The 25,031-nt window shown below is 36.6% G+C and overlaps 1 protein-coding gene across 1 annotated transcript; it reads left to right on the forward strand.

The window, feature by feature from the left end:
• Window positions 1-21,497: 21,497 nt before the first annotated feature.
• On the forward strand, window positions 21,498-24,097 carry LOC149174463 (rust resistance kinase Lr10-like). Its single transcript, XM_089422607.1, has 3 exons — window positions 21,498-22,177; window positions 22,365-22,427; window positions 22,697-24,097. Exons 1-3 carry the CDS (start codon window positions 21,613-21,615, stop codon window positions 23,839-23,841), a joined length of 1,773 nt encoding a protein of 590 aa, XP_089278733.1. The 5' UTR covers window positions 21,498-21,612; the 3' UTR covers window positions 23,842-24,097.
• The last annotated feature ends 934 nt before the right edge of the window (window positions 24,098-25,031 follow it).

Here is a 25,031-nt window from a genome sequence, read left to right on the forward strand (position 1 = left end):
TGATTAGAGCTCAACGAGACGTAGCCCAAGATATCAGGGTGAACTCCATATTATATTTTTGTCTTATGGTTTGTTTACTTGTTGCATCTTATTGCTATGTGCATAATGTTTATTTGTTGCACTTTCTCACTGTTATATGCTACATATCAGTTAAGTAAATAAACTTAAGGCATTTGCACAGTTAAAAAAAAACACAAACATACACCTCTTTCAAGTTATTTAATTCCACATTTATCAAGCATAAGATATATCTTGGGAATATATAAGCTTTGGAGTGGGAGAGGTTCTTGTAAGCTAACAAGAAGCCTTTAATGCCCCATTTCAGATCAGGTGGTATCAGAGCCAAAGATTGATTAACCCCACCTTCAAAGAAGGTTATATCAGAACTGATTATACCAGAGCAAATGGTATCATAATGTAGGTGGTATCATGGGTGGATGCTTGATTGACATAGCAATCTATTTGCTTGTTTAACTTGAAAGGTGTTCAAGCAGTAGTAAGGATTTTGTTGTTTGATTGTTTGTAAACTGACTGTTGTTGAGTTTGCAAAGGTTCAGGGAAAGCTATTGTTAGCTAAGTCTAGGAGAGGACAAGAAGGAAGAAGGGTTGAAGGCATTCTTCTTATCCCAAAGGACCTCAAAGCAATCCTTGAAGCAGAAGAGGTTTGTTGCAAATGGTTGCTTAAATAAGCTCTTTGTTAATCTTGTTTGAAGTTCTTTTGTTCATTCTAATAATGACAACTTCTACAGGTGAGTCCTCAAATTCTTCTTTCTTCACAAGAGTCTTTGATGAAGACATGAAGCAAGACTTGTTAATCATGATGGATATGTGAGAGAAATGTATGAGGATGGAAGGAAGAGCACCGAACTTAGAGAATAGTTGAATTCCATGAAGGAAGAGAAGCATTTGCTTTCTGAAAAATTGCAGGAAATGGAGAGGCAACTTCATATTGCAAATATGAACATGAAAATGATGCATGAGTTGGAGACACAGCTCTTTGTTTCCAAAGAAGCCTTAGTCAAGTATCAGCTTGAAGAAGAGGTAAACAATTCCTATTTGTCTTCAATTTCCTCTAAGAATGTTTATATTGGTTCTTTTGAAAAACATACCAGAGGCATAGGTTCCAAGTTAATGTCCAAGATGGGCTATGAAGGAAAATGCTTGGGCAAACATTATTGTTGAACCAATAATAGTTGAGGAAAGGCCTAAGTATTTGGGTCTTGCCTATGGACAGTCTTATGGACAAAGTTCCAAAGCTGCCATGAAGGCCATTGAAACAGTTCCAAGAAGGAGTTTCATGTCAGGTCTTCTACCTCAAGAGTGTGAAGGTTGTATTCTTGGGGAATGCAATAGCTTGTAACATCACTTTCAGGAAGAAGGTGTTCATCAGAATGCACTTGAACTAGAGAGTTGTGGAAACTCTGAAACCATTGAAGAGGTTGATGGTGTTCCAAAGGGAGCCACTTCTTCATTTGATTCACCTCCTCATGGAGGAAATAAAGGTGAAAGAGAAAGGTATAAATCCAGTTCTAATCATATTCCTTTGATTATGTAAAGCATGATAAATTCCCATATAAGCATGGGAAAAGAATTGCATGTTCCTTTTGTGGTTTGGTTAACCATAATGTTTCTAGATGTTGAAAGAGAATGGCCACATACAAGAAACTTTGGAAGGAAAGGAAGCAAGAAGCCAAAGGTCCATTGGACAAGGCAAATCATGCTGCCAAGAGGATGCACATGTGTTGCAGTTACTGCCATAAGCAAGGACATATTGTTGAAAAGTGTTGGACTCTGAATCCAACAATGCTTCCACGAAACTTGAAGAAGGTGGAAAGAGAAAATGGCAGGAATGGAAAGAAAGATTCCATGGTTGATGTGTTTTAGGATGATTCACATGTTGATGCAGATGTGCAGACAAAGGTAACACCTTTGAAATGGATTGGTAAGAAATGGTTAGAGTTCTTATCCAATTAAGATTGCATGTCTATTATGCATTTATTTGAATTTCTTTGTTAATGGAATGCAAGTTGTAGGTTTTTACCAAGAAGGTGAACGGAAAAAGTTGAGTAGGAGACTCAATTTATTGCTGCAACATTATATTCATTTCATCTTCGAAAGTACGGTGCGCTTAAGCGAAATTTGAAGGATGAAATGCATGCATAAGCATGATATGCATGACCACAAGGATGTTGATGATTCCCTTGTATTTAAACATGTATGTGTGATTAACTTGAAGGGTTGATTACTTTGTTTGTAAACATGCATGTAATGCAATATTTACTTGAGAAAATTTGATTTGGTCTCCAAGATGGAGATAATGATGAAGTGTTTCATCTTTTGAAAAGAATCCTTGAGATTTTTCCTACATGCTAGACTTGAAGCGTCAATTGTTTTAAAGGCATGTTTTATTGGCTTGTTATCCAGTCAATCATTTGTATGCAGATGTAAGACATGGAGGTAATTCAAAAGATGTGAAATCTATTTCTTTTGTTGAAGCAGGAGTTTAGGCCATCCAGTTGTTGTTTGTAATCTTGTTGTTGTTAACAGTTGTTGTTGACAGTATGTCAAACAGGTACAAATGAAAATTTTGTGAAGCAGATGTAACTTCACATTGGTTTTAGCCACCTTGGATCAATGATCAAGGAAGAGAAGTTCAGACTACCTTCTGTGACCTTCTCAGTAGGAGTTTTGCAGGAAGTCAAGGAGGAAGATAGTTCTTCCCAAGAGGACTAACACATCCAGGAAGGAAAGTGTTCAAAGACTTTAGTTCAGAGGAACTATGCAAGGCAAGTGTATGGAGGCTGAAAAAAGAGGGTGATGTTACTCTCATTTATTGTTCAGATTAGTATATCAGTCTTTTGGAGACCAAAGTATTTTTAGTGGGAAGGCGTGATCCAAAATGGATCTAGAATAGACTTCTAAGTCTAAAAATATTCCTCACAAAGGAAAATTAAAGTCAAGGGATGCTCTTTTAAATAGTCCCATTGCATAGATCTTTTCAATATGAATCTAATGCAATTTGAATGGGCTAAAATGGACTTCGGATGAAGAAGTTACCGCAAAAAGACGTTTGCCCATTATCCTTAGGAAAAGGAGGCAAATCCTTATTAAAAGGGGCTTAAGGCTTTATATGAAAATATCGCATCGCAATGTTAAAAGACCTGGCCTTAAGGAATTGTGATAGTGGCAGCGCGATTGCACGTCAGTCGTTGGATCAGTTTTGTAGATCAACGGTCAAGATCTGATCGGTGGATCAGCATCGGCGATATGAAATCGCATCACAATGTTACATGGTATATGGAAAGAACCCCTGTGCCGTTGCGATTGCGATATGTGATTGCGATCAACATCGGCGATTGATGATTGACACAGTCAAAGGGAAGACCCCCAAGGCCATTGTGATAGCGAGATTGTGATATGCTGATATAGCGATGGGGCTGATAGCGATACGCTGATATCAGCCATCAGATCGTACAAATATAAAGGGTTGTTGACACAGCGCGATTGCGATTAGCGATCAGGGCATGGACCTAAAAGGGTTTATAAATGCGGCTACATATTATTTGAAGTCCAGATTTTCGGATTTTTAGTGTATTCTCGTGTATTGATGTTTTTGGCCATTTCTTGGGTTTTAAGATCCCGCCTGTGCGATTGTGATTTGCGATGACAGGACGGACCCAATAGGCTTATCAATGCGATTGAATGCATTTTGAGTTCCGATTAAATGCTCCAATGATGTGTTTTCGCCAGTTTTCCTGTGTATTTTTGTTATTTGGCTATTTCAGGAGTGAAGGCCACAGAAAGGGCCGCCGATTCCTTTGTAACTGTCCCTGTTCTAAAATCATTGTACCACGATGTGAGCAGGCATTTTATAACAATGGTGCGTTGTAACAGGAATGCGTTATACGCAGAGAGCCACAGAGCCATAGAGCCAGATGGCCAGTCGCAGAGCCATAGAGCTAGAGAGCCAGAGGGCCAGTCGAAGAGATAGAGGGATGATTACACACAGAGAAATGGATAGGAAGTTGGAGAGCTGGAAGGATTCTTCAAAGGCCAGAGAGTCAAGCAAAGAGGGTAGTTTTTTCCCTTCCGAGAGCTGAAGGTTGTTGAGATTCACTTGGAGGTCAAGCGAATCTTTGATAACACAAAGAGGCAGAGTTATGCTCAAGAGAAGCATAAAGAAGCCCAAGAGGCTCAGAGATGCTTGAATGTTGAGTGTAAGCCCAGAGGAGGGAGTCTGTGGAGTTGGGGTGACTCAGAAGTAGAGGGTCACTTGGAGGTCAAGTGAAACCAGAAGCTCGTAAGAGCCAAGAGCCAAAGCCAAGAGCTAAAGACAAATCCAAAGCCAGAGCCAGAGCCAAGAGCCAGAGCCAGAGCCAGAGCCGAGAGAACAGCAAAGAGGTCGAATTGATCAAGTTGTTGTTAGTGTCTGAAGTGTGTTGAAGACAGAAGAAGGATTCCAGAGACAATACAGAATTCTGAGGGAGTCAGAGAGGCCAGAAGCTTAAGAAGCTCAGAGCACTAACTGAAGGAGTCAAGTCCAGAGAAGCCTAGATCTGTCTGCAGAGTATGGACAACCAGCGGGATAAGATGGTATTTCTAAACCCATAGGTTTAGTGTAAACCAATGGAGTTGAGCGTGGAGCTTGTAAAAGAATTTAAGCCATAATCCCAAAGAGCCTAGTCGAGTTGATTAGAGCTCAACGAGACATAGCCCAAGATATCAAGGTGAACTCCATATTATATCGTTGTCTTATGGTCTGTTTACTTGCTGCATCTTATTGCTATGTGCATGATGTTTATTTGCTGCACTATCTCACTGTTATATGGTGCATATCAGTTTAACTAAATAAACATTAGGCATTTGGTCAGTTAAAAACAAACACAAACATACACCTCTTTCAAGTTATTTAATTCTGCATTTATCAAGCATAAGATAGATCTTGGGAATATATAAGCTTTGGAGTGGGAGAGGTTCTTGTAAGCTGACAAGAAGCCTTTAGTGCCCCATTTCAAATCACCTATTTTTAAAACCCAATTTAAGAATCTCTATACAAAGGGAATACTAGGTTTTCTAGCTTTTTGTCGGATTCTCCTCTTAAAAAAAATAAATTCTTTTTGCAAAATTGCCCATTAGAATTCCATGAAAACCCTTCTTTGTTTGTAAAATTTCTTATAAAATTGCTCACTATGTAAAAATTGGCAAAGTGGGTATATAAAATTTGCAAACTGCACTTTTTTTTTTTAAATATGAATGAGGAAATCATTTTTTAATGATACCTGAGCTACAACAAAATCAATTAAACCCTCTATCTCTGTCTCCAGCAATTCAATGCTTAGAATCTGAAATCGAATCCTTCTCTACCTTCTTAGAAATCGAGTTCTTTTATGCAATCTACAACGTTCACGGTGATGGAGAAATCATTTCTGAGTTATCGATGTTTTGTAAAGATTATACATTGGGGTTTGATTACAATAACTAATGATTGGAAATTGGTTTCTGTTGACATCACTGAAGTTCAAACCCTAATTTCCGGAACAACCTAACCCTCTACAATTGCAATTTAATTTGCAAAGATTTGGTTATGACTGCAAATCAATTTTGAAAGATATGAATGTAACGTTTCAAACTGGAAATTTACTGCAAATGGACAATTGGAATTATGACTTCACTTTACATCAACAACTGGTGATATGACTAAAGATTTCTACCTTAAGATTTCTACCTTTTGCAAACTAACTTTGGGGTCTGAGAAGTAACTAACCCAGAGTTAACACTGGCATGATTTGTGATCTTTGGAGATTTGTCGAGAACAATTTTAACACTCTGACTTCAACCTTCAGAGTTTAAATAACCTCAGAATCGTTTTTATGCCTAAAAATATGGATTACATGCAAAATACTTGGATTCTGGTGAGGATTTGTTTATACGTGTTCCTTTCCTACCTGGACCATGTAATTCTCCTTTGTTTGTGTTATTTAGCCAAAGATACTCTGCCTTTATCTTGTGTTATCTCTACAGGCTTCTTTCCTTTTTTACAATCCTCTGCACATCGAATAGTAATTTGTGGTTCTTTTATTATCAACCTGTGTAACTTCACTATAGAAACATTTCTATTTAGTCTGAGCTTCTTCAGAGATGGGCATCTTGCAGCTAATCTTTCAAGTGCATCAAAATTTATTGGGCCCTCCAAACAATCAAAACAAACAGATATTAGAGACATCAAAGTCTCAGTAAAGCAAGCCAGTCAATCATGTATCTCGTCGTCATCAAGTGTGGTCAATTGCCTACATTTTCTTGCGATCAAAGTGAGGCCACTTGTGTTGAATCCATCACAACAAACCATGACAAGCTCCTCAAAATATAGGAAGGAATTTGCAAGCAATGTGAGATCACAATCTGTGATAGTCATCCTCTTCAAGTACAACCTCTCATGTGATGGATACAACAAAATCTTAATTCTTTTATCATGCTGGACAATATCTTGGCGTGATTTCTTCCTCCTAAAGATCAGGGAAATGGGATCCTATCCTTCCATTATGGCCGCAATTGTTTGTATATTAAATTCTAAATCTGTTTTTCTCATGCAATCTCGCAAATAAGGCTCCACAGAACCCAAAAAATATTTCAAACAGTTACAAATTTTGAGGAAATCTCCCATGATAAACATAATTCACCCCATACTGAGAAACACCCATGTTTTAGATTTTTGAGATTCGTTTACATTTGGTGACAGAATGCGTTTTAAAAATGACTCGTAAAAATTGTTACGTTTTCTGGGATATTATTTGTTTGTGCAGGGCGTCTGGGCAGCTTCATACAGCTAAATTGTTGTGCGTGAAATGGTGGTCCTCTTTGGCTGTTGGCTACGGTGGTCTGGAGTGACGGCCTGTATGGCATCATTTGTGACTCTCGTCAGATTTCATTGTATAAATAAATATATATATATGTTTTTTTAATGCTCTCGGCCCTAGTTGAATGTTTTATTATGTATGGGCTTTTACATGTCGTCCCTTTTATTTCTTATTGGTTTTGTTTTTTTATTGTATTTTGTTTTATTTTTTATTTTTTATATTTTTATTTCTTTTTATGGTTTTATTTATTTTATTTTTTAATGTTTTGTTTTATTGTTTCAAAAAATGTGTGTTATTTATTTTTTTAATTTATTAGTTTTTTTTTTCATATATGGTGCTCGGTGCATTTTATGATTAGTATTTTTTTATTTGTTAAATTTTTTTATGTTTTTGTTTTTTTTATATTTTTTGGTTTTAATTTTTTTTTTATTATTGTGTTTTATTGTGTTATTTTTTAATGTTTTGTTTTGTAACTTTATTTATTTAATTTTTTTTATTTGTTTTATTTTTTAAATGATTGTTTTTTTTTGTTTTTTTTTTTTAATATTTGTGTCTTTGTTAAAAAAATTATATGTTTCTTTTCTTTAAAATATATTCATATAAATTTTAAAAGAAACACTTTATTGAATTTTTTTATACATGTGTTCCATTTTAATATATATATAAACAATTTATTTAAAATAGAGAAATATTTTTTTATTTTTTTTATTTTCTTTAAAATATGTACTAACATGAAAATTCATTTTTTGATCCTCTAGGTCACACAAAGCGCAGGAGGAGAGCATACTCAAGATTTCCTTAATCGATTCCTTTTTTTAAATTTGGATGCAGAAAATAAAATGAAAAGAATCGATCTCACACCTGAAATTATCACTCTTCAATCTTCACTTGTGCCCTTTGTTCACAACCATTTGTTTTATTGCAATTTCCCTACCAAGGGTTAGTAAATGGGTGGCTCTTACTGCACCACAAAATTGCAAATTTATCCTAAAAATCGCAAAAACTTGTTTTTATTTGTTAGTGCTATTCTATTGAAAAAAAATAAAACATTCTCTTAAGTATAAGAGAATTTCCAATGCATCCATATGCGTAAAAAATCATCAATAAACTCATATTCATGTTTCAAATATACTCTTTGATATATATCGGTATATGAGAGACCAACTGCCTTGATTTGAATAATGTCAGAAGATACTGAAAAATGGAATCGTGAGATCCGATAACTGTCTTAAACCAAGATTCAATGTAATCTTGTCTTCCTTGGTTTTCTAATATCATGCCATGAAAGTCTTCAGAGATGTGATCTTCATTCATAGAATCGGGTGATAGACCTACATGAAACTCAGGTTTCAATAACTTCTCTTTTTTAACATGCATCCATGATTCTTGGAAGTTACCTGAATATTTTTCCTCTTCTGATTGTTGTTCTTCAATGGAAATTGGTGCTTTATTTCGTAGTACCTCAACATTATGAGTGGATTGAGGTATTTTATTATTGAGGATTCCAAATGGTTGTGCAGGTAGTGGAGTGGAAATGGATCTTTGGGGTACTTGTGAGGATGGTAATGGTTGAATTGAGGTCAATTGAGCATGAAATGGATGTTGTGGTGGAGGTGAATAGTATGAATAGAATTGAACTTGGCATTGAGGATAGTGAGTAAAATATTGGGGATACGGTGGATTTATTCTGTGAGGCCCTTGCAAACCTTGTTTCCAAGATTTGTTTTGAGGTTTGGATTGAGATGGCGAAGGTTGCCAAGGCAACGGTGTTTGCATATTAGATTTTTGTACATAAATTTGAAATTGAGAAGTAAGATCTTGCATCATACCAGGTTGATGAGGTTGTCGTGATCTTTTTGGAGCTTCATAACAAAATTGTTCCAATGTTTGATTTGCTCCTTGGTAAACTTCCTTTAATCCTGGTAATGATGGAAAATCTTTAGTAGTATGTGATCATGCACAAATTTCATACATTTTAATGTTATCAAGTGGACATTCATGCAAAGCATGTTTCTTTTTTCATTTAGGGAAAAACATAAATGAAGCAACATTCTCAACTATTTGCTTGTTTTGCATTCTTAGCATATCAATTTGTTCTTTTAAATTACCAAAAATGTCTAGAAAATTGTTAAGTTCAATTTGAATTACCAATACTGATGTCGACTTACTTACTTTTTCCATAATAGGATCCTGAGGGGATCTTGCATACTTTTCTTTTCCTCTTGATATGTTCTTACACAATTCACAAATCTCTTGAAATGACAATTGTGAAACATTTCCTTTTCCCACCAAGTTAAAAAGATCAATCCATTCATCTCTTATAGCATTTAGTAGGAGAGTTTTTAATGTGTCTGATCCTAAATTATGAAATTTATCTCTTTTTACATGATATGTAAATCTCTCCACTAATTCTTCTAAGCTTTCATCCTCTTTCTGGTTCATCTTAAAGACTTGATTTCTAAGGTCATCATTTATACAATAATCTTGTATTTTTCCAAAAATACTCTTTTCATATCATCCCATGTTCATATAGAATTTGTTCCTAAAGTCATGAAAAATTTAAGAGCTCTATCATTCAATGTTGCGAGGAACAAATTTAACTTTTGAATGTGTAATAAGTAGCCATAAGATCTACAAATTATTTCAAATTCAAATAGAAAAGTTTTTGGGTCTTCTGATGATCCAGGTGGATGTTGGTGGCCACCCACCTATCCCACTTGGGCCCCCACAACTGTCTCTTTCAATTTTTTAGTTTCCTAAATTGTAGCACAGTTTACTATTTTTAGCAGTTTTTTCGGGTCCTAAACTTCCGGAGACGTTTTGAGGCCCTAAACAACTTTTTTTGGAAATCTAGGAGCAACGTGGGTCCATGGACCGATGTTGCTCTTCCCAAAGTTGTAGTGCTCGGATAGATCTTTCTAGCGAGCTATTGTACACATCAAACGAAGATCGGGTGCCAAAGTTACGACCCCGGGAAGTTGATGTACCAACTTACCCAAAACAAGGCCCACAATTTGGTGTTTCATATTCTAGGGTTAGGTTTTGGGATGTTAAGGGTTTCCCATTGTTTCTCAACAATAAATAGGCCTTCGAGCCTCATTATAATACAGTTCAAAGGCATGTAGCTGCCACATCTCTTCTCAGAGATAAGCTACAATCGCCCTAGCTGGTTTATTTCCATTGTTGTTTGTAAGCATATTTCAGTATTTTACATTAATGAAATGAAGTATTATTTCCGCTGCATCTCTGTGTTTATGGTTATCTATGTAATTTTTTGTTTTCCTGTTTAAATCTGGATCAGTGGTATCAGAGTGGTCTGCTTTTTCTCTGTTTTTCTTTGCATGTCCCCAATGAGGTCGGGATATAAGGAGTTAGAGCTTGAACTGGTCGAACCTTTGCAATACCAACCTCATAAATCTCGACGGCCTCCCATGGCAGATGAAAAGAAAGACAAGGGGGCAGGAGATCTTATCAAAATCTTGCTCGAAGAAGCCCTCGAGTGACAAAGGAATGCGATGATGGACATCTTTGCATAGATCCTTCAGTGGCTACCCAGAGGTGATGCATCAACTTCCAACAGCTACTCTGGAAACACCACACCGTTTAAGGTACAAGTTAATTTTGAAATCTCCATCTTCGAGGGTCAAATAGATGCAGATGCCATATATAAATGTTTAAATCTGCTAGATGGGTATTTTTCTGTTCATGAATTTTTGAGTCGAGAAAATATTGTTTTCGCTCTTCTCAAAGCAACCCTCCACGTTAAGGACTGGTGGGAAACCTACTCCGAGCAAAAGAATGAAAGTACGGGCTCACTATTTTCAGCTGCACCCACTTGGGATTCATTCCAGGATGTCGTCAAGGAGCAGTACCCCCTTTCAAAAGCTATGATGACAAATACATCAAATGGACCACACTGCAGCAGGGAAGGGAACAAGATGTGTCGGAGTTCACAAACATTTTTCATACCCTTCACACACAGTTGGGTATCAAGGACTCTGAATTGCATTTGGTACTCAAATACCATGACTGCCTACACAGATACATCCAGGAAGAGATGGAGTTCCTGAACATCTCCTTGCTCGGCACGGCATACCGATATGCTGTCAAAATCGAGCAAAAGTTCAAACAGAAGAAGCGAGACTTTGGATCTTCAAATCCGAAGACCAAAGAAAAAAGCCAAGGTGGGGTGACCCAAGACAACCCGTCGAAGCCGCAAGAAAAGAACAACATCACAAAGTCGAAGAAGGACACAGGAAATTGGTGTGAGTTCCACAAGAGTCCCACTCATAACACGAGTGTCGGACCAAGCAATCGCTGGTGGCTGAGTTGAAGGCTTCAGAATCAGATGCATGTTCCGACCCTGAGTCAAAACCTGACAAGGGGAATGGAAAAGGGAAGCAGATCATTGATGTAGAGCCCAGTGTCATTGTTGCCACCGCCAAGATCCAGAAGAATGAGCCAGAAGACCCAGAGGAGGGGAAGTGTCTTTTCCACTCATAGATGTGGGTGGAGGGTTCACCGCTACAATTCATTGTCGACAGTCGCAGCAAAAATAACCTCATTTCAGCAGAAGTCATGAAGCGGTTAGGCCTATCGACTACACCACACCCGAAGTTGTACAGTATCTGGTGGCTTCATGAAGGACGAGATCTCAAAGTTCACTAGCAGTGTTGCCTTCCCTACAACATCAAGCCTTTCGTAGATGAGGTATTGTGTGATGTTATACCTTTGGATGCTTTTGATGTACTATTAGACCAGCCATACTTGTGGAGGCGACATGCTGTGTATGAGTTAAGGCCTCGCGCTGTCATTATTTCTTAGAATAATTCATTATACAGGATACTGGAGGTGGCCCCACCTACTGCCACCTCTATGATCGCTGCTAAGAAAGGCAACAAGCTCATCTCATAGACCAGGAAATTTATTTTCTCTCTGGTTCAATCCCAAAGTAAGGGGAAAATTGTCACCACATCCATGACCTCCGCAAAGGGTTCCTCCACGCAGCAGCAACAGCAGAGGGATACGATCATGAAAGAACATGAGAAAAACTTCTCCTCACCCACGGGGCCACCACACAAGTTTCAGGTGGGTGACAAAGTTTGGTTACATATGCAGAAAGAACGCCTTACAAGATCCCATCAGAAGCTCAGACCACTCTAACATGGTCCTTACAACATTACCAAGGCTGTGGGAAACAATGATTTGGAGCACAACAATTTTCCATTCCTTCACCTGCACAAAGTGTTCAATGTGTACCACCCTCGACCATGCTTCCCACCATTACTGGACACATCCGAGATTGCAAAATAGCTCATCAGGGACCAAGTTCAGTGGATGGAGGAACTCAACGCAATGGGGACCATTCCTTCCTAAGGGGGGACGAATGATCCAGGTGGATGTTGGTGGCCACCCACCTATCCCACTTGGACCCCCACAACTGTCTCTTTCAGTTTTCAGTTTCCTAAATTGTAGAACAGTTTACTATTTTTAGCAAATTTTTTGGGTCTTGAACTTCCAGAGTCGTTTTGAGGCCCTAAACGACGTTTTTTTGGAATTATAGGAGCAACATGGGTCCATGGACCAATGTTTCTATTCCCAAAGTTGTAGTACTCGGATATATCTTTCTAACGAGCTATTGTACACATCAAACGAAGATCAGGTGCCAAATTTACAACCCCGGGAAGTTGATGTACCAACTTACCCAAAACAGGGCCCACAATTTGGCGTTTCATCTTCTAGGGTTAGGTTTTGGGATGTTAAGGGTTTTCCATTGTTTCTCAACAATAAATAGGCCTTCGAGCCTCATTGTAACATAGTTCAAAGGCATGTAGCTGCCACATCTCTTCTCAGAGATAAGCTACCATCGCCCTAGCTGGTTTATTTCCATTGCTGTTTGTAAGCATATTTCAGTATTTTACATTAATGAAATGAAGTATTATTTCCGTTGCATCTCTGTGTTTATGGTTATCTCTGTAATTTGTTGTGTTCCTATTTAAATCCAGATCATCTGATCTCATACCATTGAAGATAGGAAGTACATATGGAGATATATTCTTCATATGAACATTGATATCAGTTTCTTGAATGGGAAATCCAAAAGGATCTTCCTCATCTTCACTATCTCCATCCATTTCTTCTACCTACAAAAATAGGAACTCATGATATGATTGTTTTTTTATGTTTTTTTTTTTTTGGAGTGAATGGGGGTTTCGTTTTATAAATGTTTTATATTTTCTAATTTCTCTCTAAATGCAAATAACCTTAATGAAAATGCTTTCTAAACAATCTTTCTAACTAGTTACATCTAAGTATGCTTCCCTGGCAACGACGCCAAAACGTAGGGTGTTTTAATTGTCTATTAAATCCCTATTATTTAATTTGTCAACCCGAGGGTTTCGTAAACTTAGAAGAAAACTAAAATATATGGGACCTTAGATGAGACTGTTTTAGGAGGTTTGTTTAGAATGGAAATAAAGAATGGAAATGCATATTACAACTAGAATCAAATAAAACTTAATTAAACTAATCTATGAACAATTATAAGAAGAAAATATAAAACAACTAGACAACAAGTAAACTAAGATAATGTAGAAAATGAAATCACACTTGCATGGAAGTAAAAACAGACTTGCTGGAAAGGAGATAACAAAAATAAAACTATGTTACAGCTGTATGCAAATTGTGGTTGATGGGGATCCTTCCATTCCTCAATGAGCACACATGAACAACTACCACCTCTTAAGAATCACACAACACTCATAACTCATAATTGAAAGAAAATTATATTATTCATGCTGAATGATAAATCTAATGCTAATGAATAACTAACAACTGTTAGCTTCCTTCGAAGGATGCTTCTCCTATTTATACATGAATTAGGGATATCTACTCAATAAATGTAGATCCCTTAAATATCTACTAGATCCATACTTGTCTCAACTTATCCCTAAATACTAGATACAAATCCCATGACTCATAAAGATCTCCATGATATTTCTCTTTGGAATCTGGTCTACCCCTTGAGTTGAAATTCGAATTTGATCTTGGGAGGGCACATAAGGGTGCCTTGGAAGCTTCCAAATTATCTACACGTCATCAAACTCTACCGACTTTTAGGTACAAGAAAATACATGCTATTTTTCTAACTTTTAATCATAAATTCACTTTAAATACTTGAAATTAATAACTTTGGAAAATGCAAATATGAACCCATATGGTAAATTATGGAAATGTAAGGTTATGTGATGATAAGGCGATGAAATGAGGCAATAAAATAAGAATGGAGGTGAATGTGTATGACATTTTGAAGATTTTTTGGAGGCCCAACAATAACAAAAGTTAAGATGGATGGTTTAAAGAAAGGCGTGGATAGGCTAAGATGGATGGTATAGAAGAAAAACTTAAAGGCAACATGGAAGATTTGAAGATAAATTTGACAAAATTTCTACTAGAAATGCTTACTAATGGTGAAAGGGTAGTAAAGAAAACTCATGATGAGAACAAAAGAAATGTTAATCATGATTTCATAGACTCTAACGTTGGATTGAAGACCCACCATGCTCCAAAGATCGATATGAGGAAGTTTGATGGCAAGGATCTAATAACATGGACATTACAGATGGAGCAATATTCTGATCCAAATAATGTGCAAAACACAAAAAAGGTACATATTGCAACTTTATATTTGGAACCAAATCAGTTTGTATTGTATCGATGGCTTTGCTCTCGTAAAAAAAATTTCATTTGGGAAAATTTTATGGAAGAAATGATAGCACATTATGAGGATACAAAAAGCAACACCTTTTTTAGCCAATTGATAAATCTCAAACAAAAGGGTTCAATGATGGAGCACATTGCTAACTTCCAAAAATTGAATATAAGGGTAAAAGATATTCCAGAGGAGCATAGGATTGATGTGTTCATAGGCACTTTAAAGGATAACATCTAATATGAGGTTCCCCTTTGGGAACTTGATTCATTGGAGAAGACATTCAAGTTGGCAATAAAAATGAAAAGAAAAATCATGGCAACAAGGAAGCCTACCACTCACAACTGTAAAGATGGAAGTGTTGTTTCCCCTAGCCTTCCACAACCTACAAGGTTGACACCACAAAAGTTGGAAGAAAAAAGAGCAAAAGGGCTTTTGTACAGTTGTGATAGAAAATACACTAAAGGTCATAAGTGTGCTGAGAAGAAATTATTTTACATAGAATTTGAAGAGGAGGAAGAAAAGGAAGAAACATCAAAAGAAGAGGATATACACCAAGAACAAACCCTGGAGAAAGAAGAAATGAATCCGGCCATATCTTGTAATGCATTGGCCAGAATTACCACTCATCAAACTATCAAGATAGAAGGACATATCAAAAAGAAAAAGGTAATAGTGTTGATTGATTTGGGTAGTACCCATAATTTTATTCATTGTAAGAAAGCCAAGAAATTGAATTGCTTCTTGTATCCTGCGCCAGAGTGTAAAGTGGCGGAACCATAAATTTCTCTGGAAAGTGCCATAATATCAAGCTATCCATGGGAGAATATGTATTGAATAGCCCAATGCTTTCCACCAATGGGTGGTTCTCATGTTGTATTAGGAGTCCAATGGATACAATCTTTGGGTAAGATAACTTTTAATTTTTGAGAACTTTTCATGAAATTTTTTTAGGAAGAAAAGGAAGCTGAATTAAGGGGTATCGCAGGGAAAACGGGAAAAATAATTAGTACTAGCGGAATGACAAATCTTCTAAAGAAAGAACAATGAGGCGTGATTGCACAATTATGTTCGCTAGAGGTTCCCACATTGAAATAATCTATTTATCCAAATCTCAAAAAAGTCTTGGACAATCATTCCAAGGTATTTGAGACTCCCAAATGCCTCCCACATATTCGTGATCATGATCATGCTATTCATTTGATTCCAGGAAGTGTTCCTCCAAACATCATGCGTTACAGATATCCCTATTCCGAAAAGAGTGAAATTGAACATATGGTTGCAGAAATGGTAGAGGCTGGTATAATTCAACCTAATCAAAGTTCTTTCTCTACTCCGATAGTATTGGTGCACAAGAAGGATGGATCATGGCGCATGTGTCCGGATTATAGGGAGCTCAACAAGATCGCTATTTAAGATAAATTTCTCATTCCTGTCATTGATGAATTATTGGATGAATTTCATGGATCAATTTACTTCACCAAGTTGGATCTTCATTCAGGATATCATCAAATCAGAATGAACACTGAAGACATTCTGAAAACAGCGTTTAGAACTCATGAAGTTCATTATGAATTTTTGGCATGCCTTTTGGCCTTACCAATGCACCTTCTACATTTCAAGGTTTGATGAATTCCATTTTCAAACCCTTCCTTAGAAAAATTGTGTTAGTATTTTTTGATGGTATACTAATCTACAACAAGTCTTGGAAGGATCATGTTCAACATGTTGATAGGGTGCTCAAACTATTGGAGGAGAAACAAATATATGCAAAAAACTCCAAATGTTTCTTTGGAGTACAAGAGGTGGAATATCTGGGTCATATTGTATATCATGAAGGTGTTAAGGTAGACCCTAGAAAAATTAAATCCATTAAGGAATGGAAAATCCCCACATCCATAAAGCGTCTTTGATAATTTCTCGGGTTGACAGGGTATTATCACAAGTTTGTTAAGAATTATGGGAGAATAGCAACACCTCTAACAACATTACTGAAGAAAGATGCATTTTCATGGACTCCAGAATCAACAAAGGCCTTTGAACATCTTAAAGAGGCAATGTGCCAAGCATCGATCTTAGCTACGCTGGACTTCACAAAAACCTTTATTGTGGGATGTAATGCCTCGGTAAATGGAATTGGTGTTGTTTTAATGCAAGAAGAAAGACCCATTGCTTTCAAAAGTCATCCATTCAAAGGAAATTATTTACACAAAGCTATTTATGAGAAGGAAATTTTGGCAATACTACATGCACTTAAGAAATTACGACCCTACCTAATGGGAAAACACTTCAAGGTAAAAATGGATCATGATAGTCTTAAATAATTTTTAGAACAAAGATTATCATAAAAAGAGAAGAAAAAATGGGTCACAAATATGTTAGGTTATGACTTTGAAATCATCTACAAAAAAGGGAATCAAAATGTTGTGGTAGATGCACTCTCAAGAAAGGATGAGGATGTGGAAGCATTTCTTTGCGCCATTTATATTCTCCAACCACATTGGATAAGCAAAACAAGGGATGAATGGAAGAATGACGAAGAAGTGTAGGCACTCATTCAAAAGATACAACAAGATCCCAGTACCTATGATACATTTAGCTGGAAAATGATTCGTTATGGTACAAAGATCGCCTATACCTATGTAAGAATTCCCAACTCAAACAAAACATTCTTATGGAATTGCACACCTCTCCCTTAGGAGGGCAGTCAGGATTTTTAAAAACTTACCACGGGGTTAAGAAGGATTTTTTTTTGGGATGGCCTTAAATCTGATATTCTAAAGTTTGTGGCAAAATGTTTGGTTTGCCAACAAAATAAAGTTGAAACAATTAAGACCCCAGTTTTATTACAACCTTTATTCATTCCAAGTCAATGTTTGGAGGAGGTTTCAACGGATTTTATCATAGGTTTACCAATGTCCAAAGGAAAGAGTGTCATCATGGTGGTAGTTGACAAACTTACCAAGTATGCACACTTTTGTGCATTATCTCATCCATTTAAGTCCATTACAATTTCTACTGCATTTATGGAAACAATTCAAAAGCTACATGGAAACCCAAAGATTATTGTAAGCAACAGAGATCTCATTTTCACTGGAATTTTTGGACAAAAATATTTTCTTGTCTTGGTACTGAGTTAGCTCATAGCTCATCTTATCATCCTCAATCTAATGGGCAAACTGAAATAGTAAACAAATGTTTGGAAGGATACCTTCATTACTTTGTGTCTGATAAACACACACAATGGATCAAATGGTTGCCTCTGGTTGAATGGTGGTATAACACTTCCTTCCATACTGCAGCAAAAATGACCCCATTTATGGCACTTTATGGATATCATCGACTGCCATCACATCATATTTAAGAGAAAATTCTAAGGTTGAAGTAGTAGAAGATCACATCGAGCATCAACAACAAGTTCTCCAACTCTTAAAGGATGACCTCACTTTGGCGCAAAATAGAATGAAACAACAGGCAGATCAACATTGCAACAAAAGAAGTTTTGATGTAGGTGACTGGGTATTTCTACGGCTACAACCATATAAACAAATGTCCCTCAAGCAAGCTAAGAAGGATAATAAATTATCACCAAAGTAGTATGGTTCGTACAAGGTGTTGCAAAAGATTGGTACTATGGCATACAAATTGGAGCTTCTTGCAGCTTCTTAAGTGCACCCAATTTTCCATGTTTCATGCTTAAAGAAGGTTATAGGTGACAAGCTCCCATGTCAAACAATATTTCCAGAACTTGACGAGGAGGGAAAAATCATATGGAACCTAAAGCAATCACAAAAACAAGAACTCAACAGCTACGAAATCGATCAATTTCGAAGTATCTCATCAAGTGTAAGAACTTACCTGCTAAAGATTCCACATAGGAGGATGAGAATTTTATACAGAAGCATCCATAACTACTCAAGCATTGAGGACAACAACTTTTTGAAGGAGAGGGGCATGTTAGGTCCTTATAATACTAATGATTCTCCCATTACTATTGTCATTGTAGCCCTTATTGTTATTGTTGTGCCCCTATTGTCCCCATATTGTTATTATTGTGCCCCATAGAAGCCCACTATTGTTATTGTTGTGCCCTATTATTAATATTGTTATGTCAACTCTGATTATATTGTGACCCCTTAGACTCCTATATATAGAAATGTGGTTTTGTCATTTGTATCATCTAAGAATTGTTCATTTGTGTAATTTAAAGGAGGTTTCCCCCTTGAAGAGGCTGATTTTGAAGTCGTTGCTCTATCTTTTCTTCTATTTTGTGAGTTGTTTGCATAACATTTGGTGGCTGACTTGTTTTGTTAGTGGTGCCAAGTAGATAGAGGGGATAAAAGAATGAGAGTTATGTAATACTCCAAACTAATTGGACCACTACTATGTATTTTATGATAAAAACAAACTGACTTGCAATTTTGTTTGCATTATGTTGTGGCAAGAGCTCCAACTCACCACGATATTCATGCATGTTTGTATGTTTTTTGGATCAACCTTATGTAATACAAGTAATGTTGTATATGAAATTCTTTAAACTCTGTTAATCTATAATATAACTTTTATGTTTATTGAGTGTAAAATTAGGGTTATTAGTATGATCATGGATTTCTTAATCACTAGATTATAATAAATATATTTTTATAAAAATAAGTAATGAAGTGCATTTATAATGCCGTATGATTTTTCAATACTCTAGAGTCCAAACAAATTGTACTGTTACCATGTTTTATGATAAAAACAAATTAACTTGCAGTTATGTTTGTATTATGTTGTGGCAGTAGCTTCAACTCACCACAATATCAATGCACATGATTCATTCAGATTTTGTAGCAGTAAGTTTACATGTTGTTTTGATTAACTGCATGGTAAAGAAATTTTTTAATCTCCGTCTATTTGTAATTTATGTCTATTGATTGTAAATTTGGATTACTACTACTGAATTTGATTTATATCTATTGAATGTACTATGCGGCCTCCATGTCAAAGCACCATTTTTTGTTATATACATATGCACTTAACTCCATGGAGTATTTGTCTGGTGTAATATGCACTTAACTCCATGGAGTATTTGTCTGGTGTAAATCAAGATTCAATAACTCCTCCATATCAAGCTCTGGTGAGTCAATGCATTAATTTCCATACTATAACACAATTGTGGTTGTAATAGCTTGGCGATGGGGTGCATACAACACAACTGCCTGTTAATTCCAATAATATAGGACTCCATGCAAGCGTGTGTCCATAACTTGTCAATTTGTACAGAGAATTAAGGTCTAGCATAAGCCTTTGCATAAATGAAAATGATAGAAAGGCCATCTTAGAAGTGTATTATTCAACTCCAAATAAAAAATATGCACAGATGCACAAAAAAGTTGTACCACAATGTAAATGTCAAAAATTTTCTTTTGTACCTCATTGTCATATACACCATTGCAGTCAATGAGGAAACTAAATACATTGAAAACTATCTATACTCTGTGCAAATAAACTAACCGCCTTACTAGTGATTGACGACATGGTGAAAACCTGCATCAATGGCGCACACATGAGATTTCGCTAGCTTCTAAAGCCACTACAAAGTTGCATCATAGCCATGAGTGAAAATTTGTTTGGATTCAACTCTCGAAACAGTTGGTGGGGCGCTGAGCTCAATAACTATAGGCTTCGGATTTTTAGTGGTGTTAAAATGAATATTGTTCTTGAAGCATAAACCTTACATACATTGAAAACTATCTATCATTTGTTCAAGTAAACTAACAACCTTACCAGTGATTGACGACTTGGTGAAAACCTACATCATTGGCACACCACATGAGATTTCACTAGCTTCCAAAGCCACTACGAAGTTGCATCATGGCCATGAGTGAAAAATTATTTGGAATTCAGCTCCATTAATGGTTGGTGGGAGGCCGAACTCAATAATTACAGGCTTCATAGTGCCAAGTGTTAAAAAGAATATTGTTCTTGAAGTCAAAGTTCTCTATGTTGCACTATTTTGATTCTCCTACTACATGTTTTCTGAACCTGAATCATATGTATTTGGGTCTCTGATTTCTTGTTTTTCCTTCTCACTATGATGCTTAAATTGTTACTATATGTGGATACACATGTTTGGTTACTGGGATGCTATTTTGCATCAGGGTGGATCATTTTGACATTTTGGTTGTCTATGACACTGGGTTGATTTTTTGGATGACCATATGCCCCAAATATTTTGAAAGATGTACTGGTTTCATTTTACATTAATTGATTCAAATAAAAAAAGGACCTTTCTCCCATTCAAAGAAAAGGGCAAGGGGCAATCTTTTGGCAAATGATATGATATCTTTATGTGTTTATATGATATGGTGTTTATCTAATATATAACATGTAAGGGAAAGGTGTTTTCTATCTAGCTTAATATACTACATCTTCATAAAACACTACCTTTTGCTAACATGAGCGGTAAACATTCCAACGCTGCAAGGGAAGGAAGAGCAGTGGGAGGCTTACACACTTGGAATAAAAGTTTAAATTTCAAAGTTTCTCTCAAACAAATGCTCGTAAAAAAACAAAATTGCATAAAATTCTTACATTCTTCTATGCCACTGCCTTACCGCATTTCCTTTGCAACATGAGGTGCAATTGCTAGTTATGCAACCTTCGACTATATCAACAACATTAATATATTTAATATGGGTGTACTAGTAAGAATAATAATAACTACTACCACCCAATTTAATTCCTAAGGTGTAAGTATAGTCTATATTAAAATTGAGCTTGAGAAACTTCAAAATTTTAAATTATGAAGGGCCAAAATTTCATAACCTGGGAATATTCTCCATCTAAAACATGATATAATCTTGAGTACAATCTTATATTTAATTTATTAAAAAATCATTGATAAAATAAGTAGATTTATCATTTATTAAAAAATATTTACTCATAACTTCATGTCTCGCCGGTCGTTACCAGGATTGTTCATTTCCATGTGGGGCCTTCCACATCAAATATCCTTTTGGGATATTTGGCAGCGGATACCCGGACTTAAAGCTTGTCTGTGACATGAGAGGCTACCACCATCCTCTGCTTAATATCAGTGGAAACGAATATCGCATATTGGGGTACATGGAGTCAGAGATAAATGACTATCAAAAACAAATGACAATTGTTAACAATAATCTGTTCGGGGATAAATGCAATTTATTAGGTAACTACTCTCAATTCTGGAGTTCCGACTCTCATTTTAAGGTTCTTGATTCAGATGACACTAATCTCACGCTTTGGAAGCAGTGCGATCAAATATTTGTTCACGGTGATGGAGAATTTAATGCATGTGGTGATCAGTGGTTCTACAGTTTTAATCTACCTTTAAACTGGAAGGCGCCCCGCTGTGATGTATTTCAACTTCCAGTTGTGAGACCCCTGGATGATTTGGATGGTATTGATATTAAGGCTTTACTAGAGAGGGGTTTTAACGTGACATGGCATGTCGACCCGAACAGAGCTCGAATCTGTGATGCTTGTTTCAAAAGTAACGGGAGATGTGGTTATAACATTTCAAATCCGACAAAGTTTCTTTGTTACTGCCCTAATAACACTTCTCATCCAAGCGAATGCCCTGGCAGAGGTATTGGTACGATTCTTGATCGCATTCTAAAAAATTGAATACAAACCTCAATCCTTAAATTAGATATCAAATTATATAAACGGATTAAATTCTCCATTCCATTAGATTTCTTGAATCTGGACATGTAAATGCGTTTCTCCATTTGTCAAGTATGCGTTCTCTTAGCAAAAATTGGGGATTCTTGCAGTTCCTCAACATACGTTTAATGTCAACAACACAAATCATCGAAACAAAATCGCCATTATAGTAGGTAAGTATGATTCCTTCCCATTGAGTATCTCAACATACAGAATTTGTTATGACATTTCAAATCCGACAAAGTTTCAGTGCATTTGTGGCGATAACACAAATGCACTGAAACAAGTCAACTATAATAGGTAATTATGATTTCTCCCTATTCAGTATCTCCGATTTATCAACTTCAATGTGAATTTGCAATTTTTGTTTTTTTTACAATTGATATTCTTTGAGGAGGTGGAGAAAGTTCACATTGATATTAATCTCTTCAATCCACCTCAGGCTGTTCCATTGGAGGAGCTGCGCTGGTAGCAATAGCAGCAGTACTGTTCTTAAGGTTCTATGCCAAGAAGAGTATCAAAAAGCAACCCTCTCCTCCTTCTCGTACCTCTATTTCAAAGGTGGAGAAATTTCTAAGGGAATATGCTTATGAAATGCCAACCAGATATTCATACTCTCAACTTAAAAAGATTACAAACAACTTCGCAGAAAAGTTGGGAGAAGGAGGTTTTGGCGTGGTTTATAAAGGAAAGCTTCGCAACGGCGCTTTAGTGGCGGTTAAACTTCTTGATAGGCATAGGCAAGGCCAAACCCAATTCATGAATGAAGTCGCTACTATTGGACGCGTCCATCACGTCAATTTGGTTCGCCTGTTGGGGTATTGTTTCCAATCCCATACAAGCGCAGTGGTATATGAATACATGGTTAACGGATCTCTGGAGAAGTTTATATTTGCCGGAAAAGAGAAGGGGCAAGACTTAAGTTGGGAACAGTTGTATTCAATTGCTTTGGGTGCTGCTCGTGGAATTGCATATTTACACCAGGATTGCGAGAAGCGCATCATACACTTCGACATCAAGCCGCACAATATATTGCTGGACTCTGAGTTCACACCGAAAATTTCTGATTTTGGACTGGCAAAACTTTGTGGGAAGGGAGACGACCATATTTCAGTGACTGGCGCGAGAGGGACGCCGGGTTATGTTGCGCCGGAGGTGTGGTCGAAGGATGTGGGTCCTGTTACCGATAAGTCAGATGTTTATAGCTTCGGAATGTTCTTGCTGGAGATTGTTGGGGGCAGAAAGAATATCGATGTGCAGGTGAGTCGTTCCAGTCAGCTGTACTTTCCTGAATGGGCTTTCAAGTTGCTTGAGAGTGGTGAGCTGGGGATGAGATTGAGAAGAGGAGGAGAAATGGAAGTAGAAGATGAGGATAAGGCAAGGAGAGTGGCTAAAATTGGGTTATGGTGCATCCAGTACAACTACAGAGATCGTCCATGTATGAGCAGGGTTGTTCAAATGTTGGAAGGAAATGGAGACGATGTGAGCAGTCCTCCCTTGCCTTTCAATTCCTCTGCTGAACCTGAAAACCCTGTACTATCTTCGGTTGTAACGTCTTCTACTGAAATTGAAATTATTAGATTTTAAACCGGTTTACTCAATGCCAAAGTAACTCGGGTAGTTAGCGGAACCTGAAAAACCTTTGCTGTCTTTCGTTGTAACGCCTTCCACTGAAATTAGATTGTGGGCCGGTCTCCTCAATGCCTTCGTTTGGAATCGACGGCTTGGCAATGGAGGAAGCGCTTGAAAGACCTTCCATTTGTGCAGTCACAGCACTTCATTTCTCATGTATAAGAATGCTATTGTTGTCACTTGGAATCCACAATATAATTAAATATTTAGTTGTCAATGATAATTGCATAGTCCCTTTTGATTTGGTTTAATTGTGCTCTTTTGGTGTACACGCTTTTAAATGCATGTTATGTGTTTAACTTACATGCCATTAAATTATCAATCTGGGTGCTCGTAATGTTATGTGGATTTTTATAAAGGTGTTTCTTTGAGAAAAGATAAAGAGATTTCTTTAAAGGTGTTTCTTTGAGAAAAGATAAAGGAGATGAGGAACGAGCTTTAATTTGGATTAAGAAGGAAGGATCCTTATTGGATTTGGAAATCGAAGAGTCAGTGAAATTTAGCCACTTCCTTGAAGAGATATTAAATTGTACTAGAATTTGTGGATTGCGTAGGAATCTGCCTCTTCCGTTGCATCCACCACGTGGAGGAAAGTAAAAAGCCACCACCAAATGGGGAAGAGTTCTCGGTTTATCTAATACGCTAGCTTATATGAGTTCCCATAGAAAATAATACTTACAACCAAAAGAACCTAATATTTGATAAAAATAAAAAGGACCTCTTTCTAAATGAATTAAAAACTAACTTGCCTCCTTTATCTAGTATAGGTAACATAGAAGACCTATATCATAATTTTACTACAACCCTCTCATATTCTATTAAAAAGTTCTCAATTGAAGTCTCAAATAATAAAAGAAATAGCAAAACCAATCCTTGGTATGACAAAGATTGTAAGAATGCGAGGAGAGCAATTAAGGAAGCTGTTGATGATTCTCTTAAAATGGACAAGATAAGAATATACAAAGCCCTAATTAAAAGGAAAAAGAGACAGTACATTCGTCAAAGACAGGAGAATCTCTTACACCTCTCTAAGGTAGCTCCTAAAAAATTCTGGAGGCAGATTCTGACTAGGAAGACTGAGGATAATAATAAAATTGCTCTTCACGATTGGAATTCTTATCTTAAAAAGCTTTATGAATCTCCTA

This window comes from Pinus tabuliformis, chromosome 4_1 (assembly GCF_031772625.1).
Source record: "Pinus tabuliformis cultivar Carrire ecotype Pingquan chromosome 4_1, CPIR1, whole genome shotgun sequence".
Classification (NCBI taxonomy): Eukaryota; Viridiplantae; Streptophyta; class Pinopsida; order Pinales; family Pinaceae; genus Pinus; species Pinus tabuliformis.